The 18,731-nt window shown below is 30.7% G+C and overlaps 1 protein-coding gene across 1 annotated transcript in view; it reads left to right on the top strand.

Annotated features, from left to right (window-relative positions):
• Positions 1 to 343: 343 nt before the first annotated feature.
• Positions 344 to 18,731, top strand: part of LOC115885674 — a 528,892-nt gene continuing 510,504 nt past the window's right edge. The window contains exon 1 of the mRNA XM_030904655.1: positions 344 to 609. Coding sequence (XP_030760515.1) covers positions 608 to 609 — 2 coding nt within the window. The 5' untranslated portion in view covers positions 344 to 607. The remainder of the gene's footprint in view (positions 610 to 18,731) is intronic.

Raw genomic sequence — 18,731 nt, 5'->3', positions numbered from 1 at the left:
TAAACCAATAAGCTCAATAGAGACTAAAATGGGGTTTTTGACAACACAAGCAAAGAATCGAACAAAGACATTATATTTTTCCTCATTCTCCTTGTGTAGCCCCCGCAACTAAATAATTCCAGTATCGAGTAAATTTTCGGGGTCGCGATAACGAAATAAATCCTTTTTACGGGTTGTGCCACTTCTGCACGATCCATTGTTATTCGGCAGAAAACGTATTCCCCAACAATAAACCGCACTTTTCTCCTTCCCCACTTAATCGCCTACGTCATCGCGTCGAGAGTGCAGGCCTGCAGGGCCCAACTCTTCGTTCTCCGGCGCGGCAATCAGAGCCGAGAGCGCCGCGTCCGTCTACGGTCGAACGTAGAAGCTCGCGCAAATGTTTACTCTCGCTGTGAAAGATGTTCATTTAATTCGATTTATCGTGTGAAGACAATAAAAATCGTGAGTAAGGTTGGTGAAATTGAAGTTCGCAAGACTGGTTCGAATAGGACAGGGTATAAATACGTTTTCTTAAAGCTCGTGGTATGATTATTTATTCGGACCTAACCTCTTTGTAAACTGAAAGAAGATATTGTAAGACGACGTTCTAAGAAAAACTGAAAAAATGTAAGTAAAAAAAGGAAATACAAAAATTATTCCAAGAAAACTGAAATTAATTCTACTGAAACATTTATATTTTGACGAGAAATTATTAATATATTATATTATAGATAAACATTTTTTGGTATAATTGGCAAGATTATTTTAATATGGTAGCAAAAAATTTACACTTGTTATGAAAGTTGTTCAAACTAAAATTATTCTAAGTAATATTCAGATATTTATAGTTTAATAATAAATTAGTAATTATGTATCGTACTTACCAAAATTGTGATAAATAATTGTAATAATACGAATATTATAGATGATAATTTTTGTTATTATAATTGGCATGATTATACTCGTAGCTTTGTAAGATAGCGAAAATAGTTAACCTCGTTGTGAAAGATGTTCATTTGAACCGATTTGTCATGTAAAGATAATAAAAATCGCAAGTCTGCGTGAACTATTCTTTTGAATTGGACAGTAAGTATAATCAAGTTAGGGTTTAAACTCGTGCTATGATTATTTATTCGGACCGAAACTAAACCTTTGTAAACTGAAAGAAGATATTGTAAGACGACGTTTTAAGATAAATTGAAAGAATGTAAATAAGAAGGAGAAAAGTAGATATTTATTTTTTACCCATATTTTGTATCATATCTATTAACTCTCTATTGTATTTGAGGAGACTAAACATTACTATCTGAGCTGAATAAATTGTCGTAAATAATTTAGATAATATTCAGACATTAGTTTAATAATAGATTAGTAATTGTGTACTTACCAAAATTGTGGTAAATAATTGTAATAATACGAATATTATAGATGATAATTTTTGTTATTATTGGCATGATTGGCAAAAGTAGTTACTTTCGTTGTGAAAGATGTTTATTTAATTTGATTTGTCGTGTGAAAACAATAAAATTCGCAAATCTGCGTGAACTATTGTTTTGAATTGGAGAGTAAGAGTAATCAAGTTATGGTTTAAACTCGTGCAATGATTATTTATTCGGATTTAACCTAAACCTTTGTAAACTGAAAGAAGATATTGTAAGACGACGTTCTAAGATAATTTGGAAAAATGTAAGTAAGAAGGACGAAACTTTATTTATTTTTTGTCTATATTTAGTATCATATCTATTCACTATTTGTCGTATTTGAGGAGACTAAACATTATTAGGAAAATTAGATATTTATTTTTTACTTATATTTTGTATCATATCTATTAACTCTTTGTCGTATTTGAGGAGACTAAACATTACTATCTGAGCTGAATAACTTGTAAATATTTTAGATACTATGACACCGGAAATTAGAAAGAATTAAATTTTGTCATAACTATCTCCGTTGTGATAATAAATACTGTACATATTTTAAATAGTAATATCTTAAAATTATCCTATATTTATTTTATTAATAAGAAATAAGTAATTGTGTATAGTACTTACCAAAATTGTGGTAGATAATTGTAATAATAGGAATATTATAGATGATATTTTTTTATTATTGGCATGATTGGCAAAAATAGTTACTTTCGATGTGAAAGGTATTCATTTAATTCGATTTGTCGTATGAAGACAATAAAAATCGTAGGTCTGCGTGAACTATTATTTTGAATTGGACAGTATGAATAATCAAGTTATGTTTAAACTCGTGCTATGATTATTTATTCGGACCTAACCTAAACCTTTGTAAACTGAAAGAAGATATCGTCCTTTTGTTGCCAAAAGTCACTAACTAACATTTTTCCGAAAAAAACAAATTCAATCACTATGTTTTGAAGCGGAGAATCGATTGCAAAAGTCATTAACTACGATTTCTGGCTATTTATGTTTTATTTTAATACCGAATAGTTACTAACTATAACATCTTTATGCAATGCAATTCATCTTTAGACGCATTTTTCTCGGAAGTAATAAAAAGTAAGTTAGTGACTTTTGGCAGCAATGGGACGATATTGTAAGACAACGTTCTAAGAAAAATTGAAAGAATATAAATAAAAAGGAGAAAACTATATATTTATTTTTTGTCTATATTTTGTATGACACCTATTCACTATTATAAATAGTAAATCAATTGTAAATAATTTAGTTACTATGAGACCGAGAATTACAAAGTTATTCCTACATATTTTGTCATGGATATCTTCGTGGTAATAATAATTACTATAGATATAAATAGTAATATCCTAAAATGATTCTAAGCAATATTCATACATTTATAGTTTAATAATAAATTAGTCATTTTGTATCGTATTTTGTTGTATCGTGTTTGTACCTAAATTGTGATAAATTATTGTAGTAATACGAGTATTATAGATAATAATTTTTGTTATTATAATTGGCATGATTATACTCGTTAAGATAGCGAAAATAGTTACCCTCGTTTTGAAAGCTGGTCATTTAATTTGATTTGTCGTGTAAAAACAATAAAAATCGCAAGTCTGCGTGAACTATTATATTATTATATGTAAAGAAGATATTGTTCTAAGATAAAAGACAATGTTCTAAGATAATTTGAAAGCATGCAAGTAAGCAGGAGAAAAGAATATATTTATTTTTTGCCTATATTTTTTTATCGTATCTAGCAACTCTTTGTCATATTTGAGAAGACTAATAGAATATTGTGTGTTTTATTAGGAGTAAAAATAATACTTTTTGTGGCGAAGCTGTACGTTCAACGACATACAGCGGAGGCACAAAAAGCCATTTACGATCATCCTAAGATTATTCTAGACATTTACAGTTTAATAATGGATTAGCAATTGTGTATCATACTTACCGTAATTGTGATAAATAATTGTAATAATACGAATATTACAGATGATAATGTTTGTTATTATAATTGGCATAATTATACTCATAGATTTATAAGATAGCGAAAATAGTTACCTTCGTTGGGAAAACTGTCCATTTGATTTGATTTGTCGTGTAAGGACAATAAAAATTGAGTGAGTAAGGCCTGGTGAAATACATTTTTTGAATACAAAGACAGGACAGAGAATAAACAAGTTTTATCTAAAGCTCATGCTATGGTAATTTATTTCGACCTAATCTACATTAAATTAATATATTGCGGGACGACGCCGACGTTCTAAGAAAAATTGAAAAAATGTAAGTAAAAAGAAATAAAATACATATATTAATAAATAGTACTGAGGCTGTGGTTGGTTCCTTGTGAAACATCGTTGAAATATTAGTATTTTAATAAAACTTTTAGATGTATCAAAAAAAATTTAATGAGTAACTTTAACTCTACATATATGTTTCGGCTTGTTAGGCCTTTTTCAAGAGTTTTTTTTAAAAACTAATCGTCTAACTACACTGTAACTATATATATATTTACTATGGGGGTTCAGAGAGTTTACAATAGGGGTAATAAAAAATGTGTTTAGAAATTCTTGTTGATCGTTAACATTATTTTCATTTTTAACAGATTTTAGTATTTCTCACTGTTCAATGTAATTTAAGCGTCTGCCTTTTATTTCTCTGTGTAGTAACTTAATTGAGTTTTCATTAATTCTGTGATTATTTACTATACATTGAGTTGCGAGACATGCTGGAGATTATTAATAGACTTTATATGTTCTTTAATCCTTATACCTAAATTTCTACCTGTTTTGCCTATGTACACGGCATCACAATCATTGCAATCCACCTTATATATACCCGACTTATTTTTGACATTAGTTTTGTCTTTATTAATTAATAAAATTTGACCTAAATTTGTTTTATTTACGTAAATAGTTTTATATCCTATTTTATTGAGATTATTTGATATTTTGTTAGTTAAATTAGGAATGTAGTTTAAAAGTCGATAATTGCTATTGTCTTTAGAATTAGCGGAATAAAAATTAGAAAGGCCTAACAAGCCGAAACATACAGGGTGAGTTTCCTAGGATGTTCTCTATGGGTATCTCGGAAACTACTTCAGATAGAGAGTCACTTAAATGGGAAAAGAATTGGAGTTTTGTGGGGTCATAAATATGCGCTTTTCAAATTTTCGAAAAAGTTCATAGCTTAATAGATATTTCGAAAATAACAAATTTTGGCTATTTTAAAAATTGTTCCTAATTCCATTATAATCTATTTTAGACAAAAAGTTTTCAGATAAAAGTTGTAGATAATAACATCCCCAATGAGGCTGTGCTCTCCGATTTTTTTCTAAAGCCAGTCATTTTTGACATATGACACAAACATATGTTTTTTTAAATGGAAACCATAGTTGGCCATGACTTCATAAATAGCGCCATTTTTTAAGCTTTTCAGCGATATAAGCTATAATATGTTTCTTTAACAAAATTACTGAGTTATAGCCAATTCTTATCTTTCTTGACTAATTTCACTTAGTTAGCCATGGAAACCAGTTTAATCGTCGTTGCTCTCAGTAATGTGAAATTGTCGCATCCAATCTTTGTAAATTAAAATAAACAAAAATTGTAAATATGAGTTTTTCAAATGAATAAAAGCGTGTAGGATTATTGATTCAACTTTTCTTGGCCATACAGTTCCGAGAATACGTTGACCGGTGAACGTTACTTATGTTTTTTAGAGAACGGTTTTCAAGACATGTTAGAAAAGTTAAATTTAGATACTCGCGCATTAATAGAGTGGTTCCAACATGACTTTCATTATGACCACGACAAACCCCCCCACCCCCAACAATGTAAGAAATGTTACAAATTATTTCATTATCATAATTATGTAGCCTCAGGGATAGAAAGAGGTGGACCAATTGCATGGGTCTCCTCAGTCACCTGACCTGTCCATTTTAGATTTTTTTTATACGGTATGGTTAACAACAAGGTTTACAAAAGAACTTATGAACTTATGAGAGGCACTCGAAGAGACGGAACAGGAGAAGTTTAATTAAGTCGACCGGTCGTTCTGTGACAATAGCTAGAAATTCAGTTTTAAAAATATGCATTTATGTACTCAAAACAATTGTGGATTTTTTGAACATTTTCTAAAATAACTTAAAGTGTATGTATTGATTATTTTTTTAAGTTTTATAAGTTTTAGTTTGTGTAATGTGTAAAGAGCCGTTTAATAATATATTTTGTCTTTTTATAAGTTATAAATCATAACAAAATTAGAACACCATTAGAAAAAGACCAGTAAAAGTAACTTTTACCGGTCAACGTATCTTGTATGGTCAAGAAAAGTTGAACCAATATTCCTACACGCTTTTCTTCATTAGAAAAATTATTTACAATTTTTGTATATTTTAATTTACAAAGATTGGATGTGACAATTCCACATTTCTCAGAGCAACGACGATTGAACTTGTTTCCATGGCTAACTAAGTGAAATTTGTCAATTAAGATAAGAATTGGCTATAACTCTGTAATTTTGTAAAAGAAACATATTATAGCTTTTATCGCTGAAAAGCTTAAAAAACGGTGCTTTTTATGAAGTCATCGCCAACTATGGTATCCATTTAAAAAAACATATGTTTGTGTCATATGTCAAAAATGACAGGCTTTAGAAAAAATCGGAGAACACAATCTCATTAGAAATGTGATCATCTACAACTTTTATCTGAACATTTTTTGTCTAAAATAGATTATAATGGAATTAGGGACAATTTTTAAAATAGCCAAAATTTGTTTTTTTCGAAATATTTAGTAAGCCATGAACTTTTTCAAAAGTCTAAAAGGCGTATATTTATGACCCCACAAAACTGCAATTCTTTCCCCATTTAACCGACTCTCTATCTCCAGTAGTTTCCGAGATGCCCATAGAGAACATCGTACGAAACTCACCCTGTATATGTAGAGTTAAAGTTACTCATTAAATTTTTTTTTGATACATCTAAAAGCGTGTTTTATTAAAATACTAATAAAATATATTATTATTTTTACCTTTATTTAGTAATTCTTTTCTATGTTTGAGGAAATTAAATACATATAATTTTGATGTTTCTATTTTTATGATTGTTTGCTGAAAGGTGAATAAGCTATTTTAAATAATTTTAATAATATTATTATTAATAATTTAATATTTTTATATCGAACGTTACGAAACATAAAGAATTAACTTTTGTCATAATGATCTCGATGGTAATCATACTAATTGTAAAATACTGTAAAAAATAATCTAAAAAATATTGAAATATTTGTATTACTACTATAAAATATTATAGAAGTCTATTATTAACAATCCAGAAATAATATCTTTATTATGCATTATTCGTAATTCTAGTACAACCTCTGTTATCTATCTCTCTTTATCTATATATTTAGAAAGTATAGTGAGAAATGGAAAAACTTTACAATTTTAGTAGAGACTCGAAAGTGTTAAAAGGTCTTTGTCTAGACTTTAATGAAAAAGTATTGTGCATTTGTATAAAAAACCTCAAGCCTTTTATATATTTTCAGATAAAAGCAGAGCGACCTAAAATACATTTCAGATTTCAGCGAGGTTACGATAAATCAATACAAAGATAAGGCGTTTTTGTCTTATTTTTTGCTTGTAACATTTTTTCTTACAACAATTTATGAGATTCAGGGCGATCAACAATGATTGATACAGTTAACTATTCTGATTTTGTCCGTTTGGTTGGTAGTAAATTTAAAAAGTTCGAATACTTTGACCCGTAATAACCTGGCTTAAATTAAAATAGGCGGTGCTTATGTAAGTACTTCTTTTTTATGCTGAACACTACAGTTTTATAGAAAAATAATAATTTTTTGCCTTGAAGAAAAGTAAAACTTTTTTCGAAAAAGTCAATTTCTTATAAAGATAAAGCCAAAAAATTTTACGTCAATAAATTGACATAATCTGTATATCAAATAAACTTTTAGTCATGTGATTCAGCTAGACCAGCACAGCGCTGCCCACTTCTACATATTTTCTTTTAATCAAAATATTTTAGGAAATAAAAATAAAAATAAATTAATCATAATTATAACAGTTATTTAGATGAACAAAACTAACCGTCTTAACAGCACTTAAGGAACATAAAGATCCATTACTACCGCTTTCCCGTTCAAAATATGCTAATACAGTTGCGATCAGTCTTTTACGGCTATTAAGCTATCTTGTACACTTCGCACTAAAAGAGGTTGTAAAAGAAACAGCGTTCGACTGCAAGGTCTGCTAGTGCAACATTTTTAAGCTTAAATTATCACAACACTATTTATTTAAACCAAAAACTCGTAATACAAAACTGAAGTGTCAAAACGAATGACAATGTCAGGAAATAAATAAATAAATGCGGAAACTTGACATTTTTTATTGCTGAATCCTCAGCGCAAAATTTAAATTCCAGTTAGTCAGCACGCCGCCGAATATGTCAATGGTTGGCAATAATGAATTTAAAAATCACGCCCTCGATTACGTGTAAAACTTGGAAAATAAGTTTGTTATGATAATGCTTTTATTTATTCACTATTCTAATAAAGAATATGCTTTCCTTCAGAAACTCTCTATTTATTTATCTAGTAATGCTAAAACACTCTATTTGAAAGTCGATTAGAGAAAACAGTATGATTCATTGGCAAGCGATGTAAATATTTGTGATCAGGTAAAAATTGTGGAGCGTAAGAGAGGCTTAGCTCGGCAGGCGGCAGGTCAGTCAGTCGTTGATAGGCCGGCCGGCTGTGTAGTGTTGTGTTTTGTCACAGAGTTGACAAATGGAGGTTGCGAGTCTTTTGACTAATATAGTTGCAAGTCGTTTGACTGTAAGCCAACGGGGTCGTTTGACCACGGTAAGAAAACCTCTGTGACGTCCTGCCTTCGAGTTGGTCTTGAGAGTTTGAGGTCTCTATAATGTCTTCTCGATTGACGATGCGGCGTTGGGATGGTGAGCCACCCAAATAGCTTATTCGATTGGGATGCGAATCTGTTTAGCGGCAGAATTGCGTCCGGGGGAAGCCCCTATACTATTTCAGGTGACACTAGCTAGTTGTTGAAGATTATTAACCAATAAATCCGAATAATATTTGAATTAGATGGAAGATATGAAGGGATATATTCAATAGAATGTCAGTGATGTCAGTGGCTAGGGGGCGGAGTACCCCCGGGTGAGTCTTACTATTTAACTATTAATTTTATCCAGATCAGTAAATGTTTGTTTTGTTATTTTCATGTACAATGAGAGAGTGCTTGCCAATGACCAACTAAATGGATATTTGAGGTGAATTTGCATTGTGAGACCCGGTTGAGTAAGCCCCAAAAATAACGATTTTACATACGTAACTAAAAGTTAAATTTTTAGAATTTTGTTTTAGTGGCATAATACCGTATGATCGAGAAAAAACGGCGTCCAGTTGGCTGGGAAATGAAGATCGCTGTCATTTTATATGTAAATTTATATGGGAAATGTCATCGATCGTCATTTCCCAGCCAACTGGACGCCATTTTTTTTCGATCATACGGTACTTTTTTTAATGTACCCACCGCCTACACACATAGACAGAAATTTACTAAATAATGTTTTATCAACATATTTTTAAATAATGTCTATAATACTACATAAAAATTAGTCATGATTCAGAAGAATTTACACATTTTGTAGGAAGGCATTTTATTAAACATTCTAAAAGTCGTAATTTCTATTCTTTATTGCATATATTAAAACTTAAAATCCCATTATACCTAAGTTAGGTATTTTTAAACTAACCGTAAAACTTTTATGCGTTCTAGATAAGTATCGCATTATAACTAATTTTTATGAAGTAAAGGCAAGATTAACTAAAAATCTTTTAAGTGGTTTAGTGGCTTCTCGAAACAAAATAGTAGGAATTAAATAAATGGTAATTTAGTTATAATTTAATATTCATTACTTATACTTAATAATATTTTATCATTTATTTTTAGTATGCGATACGTGTGATAAATTTATTATTAATATTGTACAGGATTTCTTCAGATATTTAATTCGATACCTGATATAGGTTGACCTATTGAAGGTACCAAAATCTCTAAATGTAGATGTAAGTGCTTACCAGAACCGCCAGAACATTCCTGGAATTACTCTTTGGGGTAAGCTATCATAACCTAAAATCAACAAATATTCATTTAAATATTGTCTAAAGGGTTTTCTTTTGTGCTTTATTTTTACTTATTTCTGGTGGTTTTACTTTAACTTGGCCAATTGGTTTTCTTTAAGTCCGTACCTTTATTCTAGTGCGAGTGGAAAAATTCGACAGGCTTCTATAATTTAATTTTGGGGTATTATTTTAAGCACCTTAATTAAATGCTGTACACATACTATAACAAACAAAAATAGTAACGTCTGATTTAATATGATTAATTTTTCACAAGTAATTTTGAATATCTATAATATTTCACATAATTTAAGTATTTACCCAAGTAGCATTTGGACGTTATCTAATGTCGGGTATATGTCGCGTTCAATAAACCCGACGTCGGGTACCAACGTCGGTTCGACCGCCTGACGACCCTTATTTGCACCTAAATGGGGAATGCAGATTCGGGTCGCCTCGACGTCGGTATCTGACCTAATAGGGAATGTAATTCTACCAATTACCAACGTCATATTACGTTGGATTTTAGTCACTTAAAATTCGTCGCTAAGCACTTACATTACGTTTGGATTCATATTCGCTACCAATAATACATAAAAACCTAACCAAACTACCTAATTACAAATGGATTCATAATCACTCCTCGAATATAACTATAAGTGCCTACCTAATTTCATATTATAATAATTCTGAATCATTAATCCAGACATCAGTTTTGTCAACGGAAGTTACTTTTTTTATATATCTGATTAAAATACACCGGAAAACAACGAGCACCTTCAAAATTAGGTAGATTTATGATATAAAAATATCTATAAAAAAGTAACTCGCAAAATATTTTTTTTTATTTTCTAGCTGGTTTAATCATAAAACTGTACTGTGGTTCCCCCCAAACTCAGCCTTATCAATATTATTTTACTAGAAATCGGAATGTGAATATAAATTTTAAAAACAAAAAAGATTTTAAATGGCTGACAATCGGATACTTGTTAAGAATGGCGGATCTCTGTGTCCGACTTAATATGAACTACCAATATACCAATTCCAACCGGGTCTCCAACATTAGTCGTCTCACACGACCGAAGTCATCAAACCGGACGACCGGCAATCGTATTATGACGTATATAATTCCAATGTACGCCACGTAACCTCACTTTGCGTATCAGTGATTTGTGGATTTGTGCAACTATATTTTAGTTTTTGTTTTCTCCTTAAAAAATGGGCAGCCACTTCTATTATTATTTTGCAAAAGCCTCGACCTCTTTCTGTAAAATATAGATTCTTTCTGTCTAAATGTCTTTTTAGTGTTTTTTTTAGGCATAATAAAAAAAATTAAGTTTGTTTACAAAAACTTTTTATTAGGTTATGTTCATGATGTTCATTAGGCCGCAAATTCTACTTAATGGGTTGTATTTACGGACGTAAATAGAGATACGTAAATTAGGTTATAAATTGGAACATAAAATACAACAAAATATAATTGGACGTTACTATAGGGATTAACAGTGAGACGTATCCTATTCGGACAACAACGGGTAGACGTCGGGCTAGTTCAAGTATATGTACGTCGTGCAAGCCAACATGGAAACGACGTTGGGAAATTAATAAAAATGGTACGTTGTTATTTTGTACGTCGACAGATCGTTGGATTTACCGACTCGGATTCAACGACGTCGGTTTTAATAGAAAAGCGACGTCACCGGTCGTATGACCAGCACCCGACCTAAATTTGCACAAAGTCTGACGTCGCTTCAGATCAGATTTAGTTCGAAGTCAGATAGATGCTACTTGGGTAGTTTAATTACAAATTTATATAATACTTTAACCTTAAGACCGTGCACACACGGGTCGTCTCAGACTCGAGTAGCGTATTCTAACTCTACTTCCTACGTAAGTAATACTATTACTAGTATTCATACATCGTGATTGATACTATTATTTACATACGAAGGTAATGTGGAGGTTAGGTCCCCCTCTAATTGATTTTTAAAGTTTAAAGGTATTTCAGTGCCTTTTTTGTTTGTTGTAAAACAAACCTACTTTATAATTATACATTAATTTTAATTAATATATTTAGATTTAGTATATAGTGGAGTGCCCAGAGACTTTTACCTCAGAATTCATTTACTGTGAATGTATTAATGTGAAACCTTCTGTATTGTGTTTTATAGATAAAGTACTAAAATATTTAGTCATTTTTTTTCGTTGCTTTTCATTTTTATTTTAGTAATTTTAGTAAATTCTTAATTATTTCCTTCTTAATTTTTTGATTTTCTTAATTTCTTTTCTAAGTAAATTTATTGAAATAAATGAATCTAATTCATAAGCTATTCTGCTTATGTTCAAATTATTAAAATTTTGATTGAAATCGAATTATACAGGGTGGCGCGTCTACACGAAGCGGTTTTTGCAAGGAGAACGGAAGTTTGTATTGAAGTGAAATTTTGTGAGCTTATGTAAATCAATATAAAGCATTTTCCAAAATTATATAAAGTTCTACAGGGTGTCTCCAAAAAAAGTTACACATCAAAGTTTAGTTATTTGTAATGGAACACTATAATTAATATATAAATATGAATTAATTTTTTAATTGATTCTAGTAAAGAAATAAAGGCGAGTTTAAGTAGAAAAGTATATTATTAAAACGTATAGTTTTTGAAATACATTCACCGGCTCGAAAAATGGGCACTTTAAAACTTTGATGCATTTTAAAGTTTAATATATTTTGTTCTAGTGGGCCGGTTTTGATGATATTTTAAGCAGTATGTACCAAATTGCTCGTCTTTTTAATATATTTTTCTAAATTAAAAATGAAACTCCCCATCTTTTAATTATACGAGGGACATCAAAACGTTCATATTTTGGTGAAAGTTTGAAACACCCTGTGGAATATGTTAAAAAGGCAAGAAATTTAAAAATAATTTTATCATCTAGATACATCCTTTCTCGATAGTTTATTTTTTGGTTCATCTCATTAGCTTTATTTTTTTTGGAGATATTCGCTTTTGAAGAAGACACTAATACTTTTTCGTAATTTTTACATAAGACCATGCCTTCTTGACATAAAATTTGTTTCATTTAGTCTTCTTCTTATAGTCTGTTACACCAAATACTTTTCCTTTTACAGTGGACGCGCGTTTCGCTAACCATGTTACCATTATCAGCAGATGATTAAAACTAAACTAATATCTATAAATTGAGCGTTTATGTACTCGCTCAGTTAGACTCAGAGTAGGCGTGGTAAAAAATTAGCCAAGCGAGTCAACTCCGAGACAATTTTACGTTAAGAGTTGAATACAGCCGAGATAATTGTTATTTGTATTATTTAATAATTCAATAAATTGATGAAATAAATGACTCATTTTTCCACGAGATAATTAGGATGGGTATTTGCAGACAAAAATTATGTTTAAACAGGAGTATGAGAAGGAATATAATTTAAATTTTTAAGAATGTAAGGAGAGAAGTTAACATCATTTTTTTTAACAAGTTAAAATCGCACCAGACAATGTTTTGATTACAACGTGTTATATTTTTCTTATTGTTAGCCCAATTTTTATGAATTTGTTATCAAATTGTATTTAAATATATCAACTTCGTAAACAAATTCGTAAACCTCGTTGTTTTTACCCTACCTTTAAAACATGCTAAACAATAATTTCGTCAGCAAATTTTCTTTAAACAGAATTTTTCCGAACTTGCCACTAACAATTTGCATTTTTTTTAATTATCATTAGTTTCTGACATTATTTTTTAATATGACGAGGTGACTATTTTATCATATTGACGCCGCATTACATACACTATACTAAATTGAAGAAAAAAGCGATAAAGAGTAACAATACAGTCTTGGTTTTATTAAATATTAATAACAATAACAGAACTAATGATATTAAAGCCAATAATAACTGTAATAACACTAAGTACACAAACAGAAAATAAACTTGCACAAAATAACTTAATACCTACTTTTTATTGCCTTTTCTGACTATTATAACTGTCTGTAGCCCGTTCATGCTGCCAAGTGTTACAAATACCATACTGTGTTATGTTTTCCCATTCTTCTTCAAGGACCAAGCGAAGTTCATTTAATGAAGCTGGTTCCACTCCAAAACCTTTAACCCTCTTGCTAAACTTGTCTCAAACGTCTTCTATAGAGTTTAAATCTGTCGAACATGCAGGCCAACTCAAATAATAGTGTATAGTTTACAATTCTCACCAAAGGTGATAGTAAAAAATAACATCACAAGTAACGATAATTGAAAAAAAATGCTTGGTGCGTTTTGCTCTTAAAAATTAATCAAGGCATGTGTTGACCAGTGGCGGCTCGTGAGTATATTATAGGAAAGTGAGGCTACAACTTTTCTCACCTATGAAGTATTATTCTGTGACGCATTATCATTTTTTAATTTAAGGGTTTTTTAAGGTTTAGTACGCAAGCATATTTAAAAAGTTTTTAAATACCTATCGTCTTGCCTCTACCTACGTTGCCTCTCATCGTTAAATATTGAGAAAACTTTTTACTCATTAATATTTATTTGTTTTTTCCAGTTTTATTTTGTCTTAGAAAAAGAGTTTCAAGTATAGAAAGAATAACGTTGTAAATAGGATTCATTTTAAAGAAAACACTAAAATTCACTTAATTCGGTACTTTAAAATAAATAAAATAAATCTTACCGGCCAAGTCTTCAAGAAACCTTCAAATTTCAACAATATTTGTTGCGTTGAATTTTAAAAACTGCTAAAATTCCACCTTGCCCTATGTGTAATCGAGTTAAAAATACTGTATCTAATAGCCATCAAATAATTTAAGTTTATAAAGACAAACAATCTATATAATTCTCGCCCTAAAGATATCAATAAAAACAAAAATATACACTAATTAATTCACCCACGCTGTTCTCCCCACAACCGACCAGCCACCAGCACTTTAACTTCCTGAGTCCTGCATATGAGATCGAGACTTTGTCGCATTTTTCAAGAGTCAGATGATTTAAACTAACAATAAAACACACCCAAGCGCCAAATATCGCGCCTCAACCATGCCTTAACCCTGCGATCGAGAATGCGTACCACGTCGTCTGCCGTCGCGTCATCGGCGTCACATGATCTTAAATCGTCGCTGCTAATAGGTAGGCAATTCGAACTTGCCAAGCTAGAATTATTTCGCCTCTGTGTGCTTCTGTCCAGTCGCGTTCTTTTTGGCTGGGTTTATGCGGCTTATGTTGTGCCTGGACCTGGCTGTATTTATAAAATATATATTTTTTAGTTTTATTATGTTGAATGTGTTTTAGAATTGTAATAAGTTATACTGGGATTAAATAAAAAACTAGATACAAAACAAATAAATCGTTCCTTCATTTTAAAGGTGAGGCGCGGCCTCAGAGGCCTACCCTGACGAGCCGCCACTGGTGTTGACAGGACCCAAAAATCAAAATGTTCAAGAGGCCTGACTCTAACTCAAATTTTTTTTAGAAAAATTTGCTCAAGAAGTTATTGCACAGGGTGTCTTAAAGTAGATATGTTTATATAAAAATTGCTAATAAATAAAAACAGATCTAAAAATAGAAAATATAACTTTAACATTAATATTGGAAGTGGAGAAATATATCGGTTGCATCTTTTTGCATGTGAGTATATATTATAAAGTTATGAAACATAACAGTGAAATATACATAGTCTAATATCATTAACTGTTGCAATACGTTACCGCATATGTTCGGTGAGTGGATATGTAATCAACTACACATACATATACGTACCTAGGTATTTCCAGGAAACAACTTCGGCTTATTTGAAACTGGCTCTCTCCCTCTCTATGCAGGAATTTTGTTATCGATGAAAGTTAAATATCGTCTGCATTCGCATGGCAAATAATATGTAATACATTTCCCAATAGGAACTGCTCTTTGGGCCATAAATTAGGACTACAAAACCGTGTAGTTAGTGTTCTGCACTAATTGCACTTATTTGGCAATGTTCCTATGCAATATTAAGGGTGTGGAATGTTTGGCCATTTGCATGTTGCAGTTAGAAACTAAATAAATCGTTTGGGAAATTCGAATCGAAAAAGACGTATAGTAGCTTTGTAGTTGGTTTCCAAGCAAATTAAATTAAGTGTTCTAAATTATTGGCTTAGTTTATTTAAACAATTCAGTTAATCTATTTATGATATACAGGGTGGTCCGAACTGTACTTCGAAATCTTCAGCAGCATATTCTGCAGATAAAAATAGGTACAAAAGTTCGTATAAATGTATGTCCGAAAATGCTTAGTTTCCGAGATACAGAGTGCAGAAGTTTCATTTTTATTTCATTTTATTCCAAATAATTTCTGAAGTAAGGCATAACCACCGTAATAACAAGGCCGGACAAAATCTCGTGACCTCACCAACTGGAGGCCCAACTCTATTTAGCAGCGTTGATAATTACCCGATAAAAGTTCAAATTGTGGATCTTTTTTCACTCGCCAGATATATTTCGAAGTTTTAAAATGTCTTTTCCGAGTTTTTACAAATATTATAGTATATAAAAATAGTTTTAGTAGAATACGGAAAAAATGATACCAGTCAATAAATGTTTATCTCTCACTTTTTATCAATCAAATTTAATAAAGGAATATAAAAATAAGGTAATAAGGTAAATTAAAAAAATTGATATTGTTTATAGTATATGTTATGTATTTTATCGATATTTCACGCTTCCTGCCCCGAGGCGACGCACAGTGGCTCTTGCATATGTTAAAGAGCGGTCATAAGTGATTTTGGAAAAATTAAACTATATGACACACTGTTAAACTTTTTGAATAGTAGTAGCATTGATTTAATAAAAAACAACAACAAATTTTCTGAATAAAATTTGTAACCATGTTTTTTTCTTTCTTAAACCCATCACATTTAATTGTCTTTTTCGCTTAGTGATAGCAAATAAGAATCTAAATATTCCTGGAGGCTTTAAAAAACCCGAGATGATTATTATTTTTTATATTTTAAAGAAAAGGTTTTCTCTACCTTTGGACTATTACTAAGAAAGTTCTGAAATTATTATTATGTATTAATTTTTCATTTCAAAATACCAAAAAAATACTATCGACGCTTATCGACGTTTCCTCTTATCGCAAATAATAATGTTTGAGGAATGTATTTGTTTATAAACAAAAAATGGTCTGCCGAATTCTGCCTATTCATGCGATATATTTGTTTGAAGTAGTCCGTGTTTCTCAATAGACCGCATCACAATTTTAAGTTACGTTTTTTCAGAAAAAGCAATAGACAGTTAAAGCAAGGCACAATACGTATACCTATCTCTCGACACGTAACGCAGAAACCTACGTTACGTCTGCCGTTGCGTTGTCGTGTAAACAAGAGTTAAAGCAAGTATTTTGACGTACGTAACGCAAATGGTACATTTGTAGATCTAAATTATTTTGTGAAACAATTTATTTAATTTTAAAACTGAAAATGGATACCTATTATTCCATTGATTCCACATTAAATTTATAAAAGTTCGAAAAATGAAGAAAATTATAAATGGAAATTATTTAATTACAGAAAGTAGCCCTTAAAATGCTTTTAGTAATAAAAAATATTGGAAAACAGACACAGTTTTATGATTATTTATTAAATTCCATCTTTTAGAATCCTCATATGGATTTTGGCTAAGAACTAGCATTTAATTAAATAGATTCCAAAATGAGTTTATTATGATGCTTAATATTTTCATACTAATTTATTGTGATAAAATAGGCCCAGTTCTGTTACACTGGCCCCAAAATTTATGAAATAACTTAATTACTAGCCAGTTGTGGAAACGAGTTGTTTGTGAATTTGTACGTTCGGCATCATTCGGGTGAAAATTGAATCTCCTTCGGCTCGATACGTTTGTGTTTTGTACGTACGTAAAGGCACGTAAAGATACGTATCACGTATCCGTAAACGCAAGTGAATTTCTCACTGCGCAAGCGTACATGTCAAACGATACGTTTACGTCTACGTCTCTGGCCGTGCTTTAACTGTCTAATAGTCGAAAATGTTCACGGTATGCCACAAATCAAGATTGTCTCCTGATATCCTCTGACCCTTATTTGACTGCATTTCGGCATATGTGGAAGAAAAGTGAATGTTTAGAGCTGGATGATGAAGCCAAAGAACTCCTTTTATAGAACATGTTACTGAGCTGGTTGAGAATATGTTTTCTTAAATAAATATTATTTTCTACTTTTAAGTTCAGAGTTGTAATGGTAGTTTAGTTTTTTTGTTTTGTGAAATATATATTTTTTTAATTTTATACTTCAGGTTTATTTTAGTAGTGTTTAAAGTTTCTTTTAAGTATGGAAATCACTTGATTTACAAAATAAAACTTTTTTACAAACATAATTAAATTATAAACGCTTCTTCGTCTGCACGGATATAATATATTTTTTGGATCCCATTTTTAAATTAGTATCTTGTTATTTTATTTTTTCACGGGGGAACTTGAATTTTTTTTTATTAAGAAAGGTCTAAACAAACACCTAGTGATACAAGAAGTGATTTTTAAAGAATTTATAAACTTATCTCTTTCACCTTTCACTTGCTCACCCAATCCAAACATTTCCCGAAACCCAACCCCCACGTTCACCCTTTAAAGGAGGGGGCGTGGGGCTCTTAATGTAAGAAAACATTTTTTGGAGTTCACCAGAAATCATTACTAAGCGATAACGGTAAATCTACAGGTGTGTACCTTTACCGATATTATTAAGTGACACGCTTTACAAAAAAATAATTTTTGCAGTCATAATTAGACCGGCGTTTTGCTAAAATTCAATTAAAATTATAAAAAACCATCTATAGATATTTGTCTTTTCGCCATAAATAAAGCAGCTGGGCTACAAATTACTTATTAAAGTATTTTTTTCTAATTTGGAACTTACATAAACTACACCCTCTACATCGATTAACTACAAGTAATGTAGTTTTTAAGAGTAAACATATAGTTTTCCGAACCCTGATAACCTGTAATATTGATCAAATTATTAGTCATGCTTGTTATTTACTAAATTCTTTAAAATGCGATGAAAGTAATAAAAAAATTCTGTGTTTAATAAAAAACTTTTATCTGTGTTCAACATTAAAGTTATTAACTTGAGATGAGTAACAGGTTGAGCTTGAAGTAAT

The sequence above is a fragment of the Sitophilus oryzae genome, unplaced genomic scaffold (genome assembly GCF_002938485.1).
Source record: "Sitophilus oryzae breed Bouriz unplaced genomic scaffold, Soryzae_2.0 scaffold_41_pilon_pilon, whole genome shotgun sequence".
Lineage (NCBI taxonomy): Eukaryota > Metazoa > Arthropoda > Insecta > Coleoptera > Curculionidae > Sitophilus > Sitophilus oryzae.
Note: the sequence above shows the minus strand (reverse complement) of the source record. Positions and strands in the feature narration are given on the sequence as shown.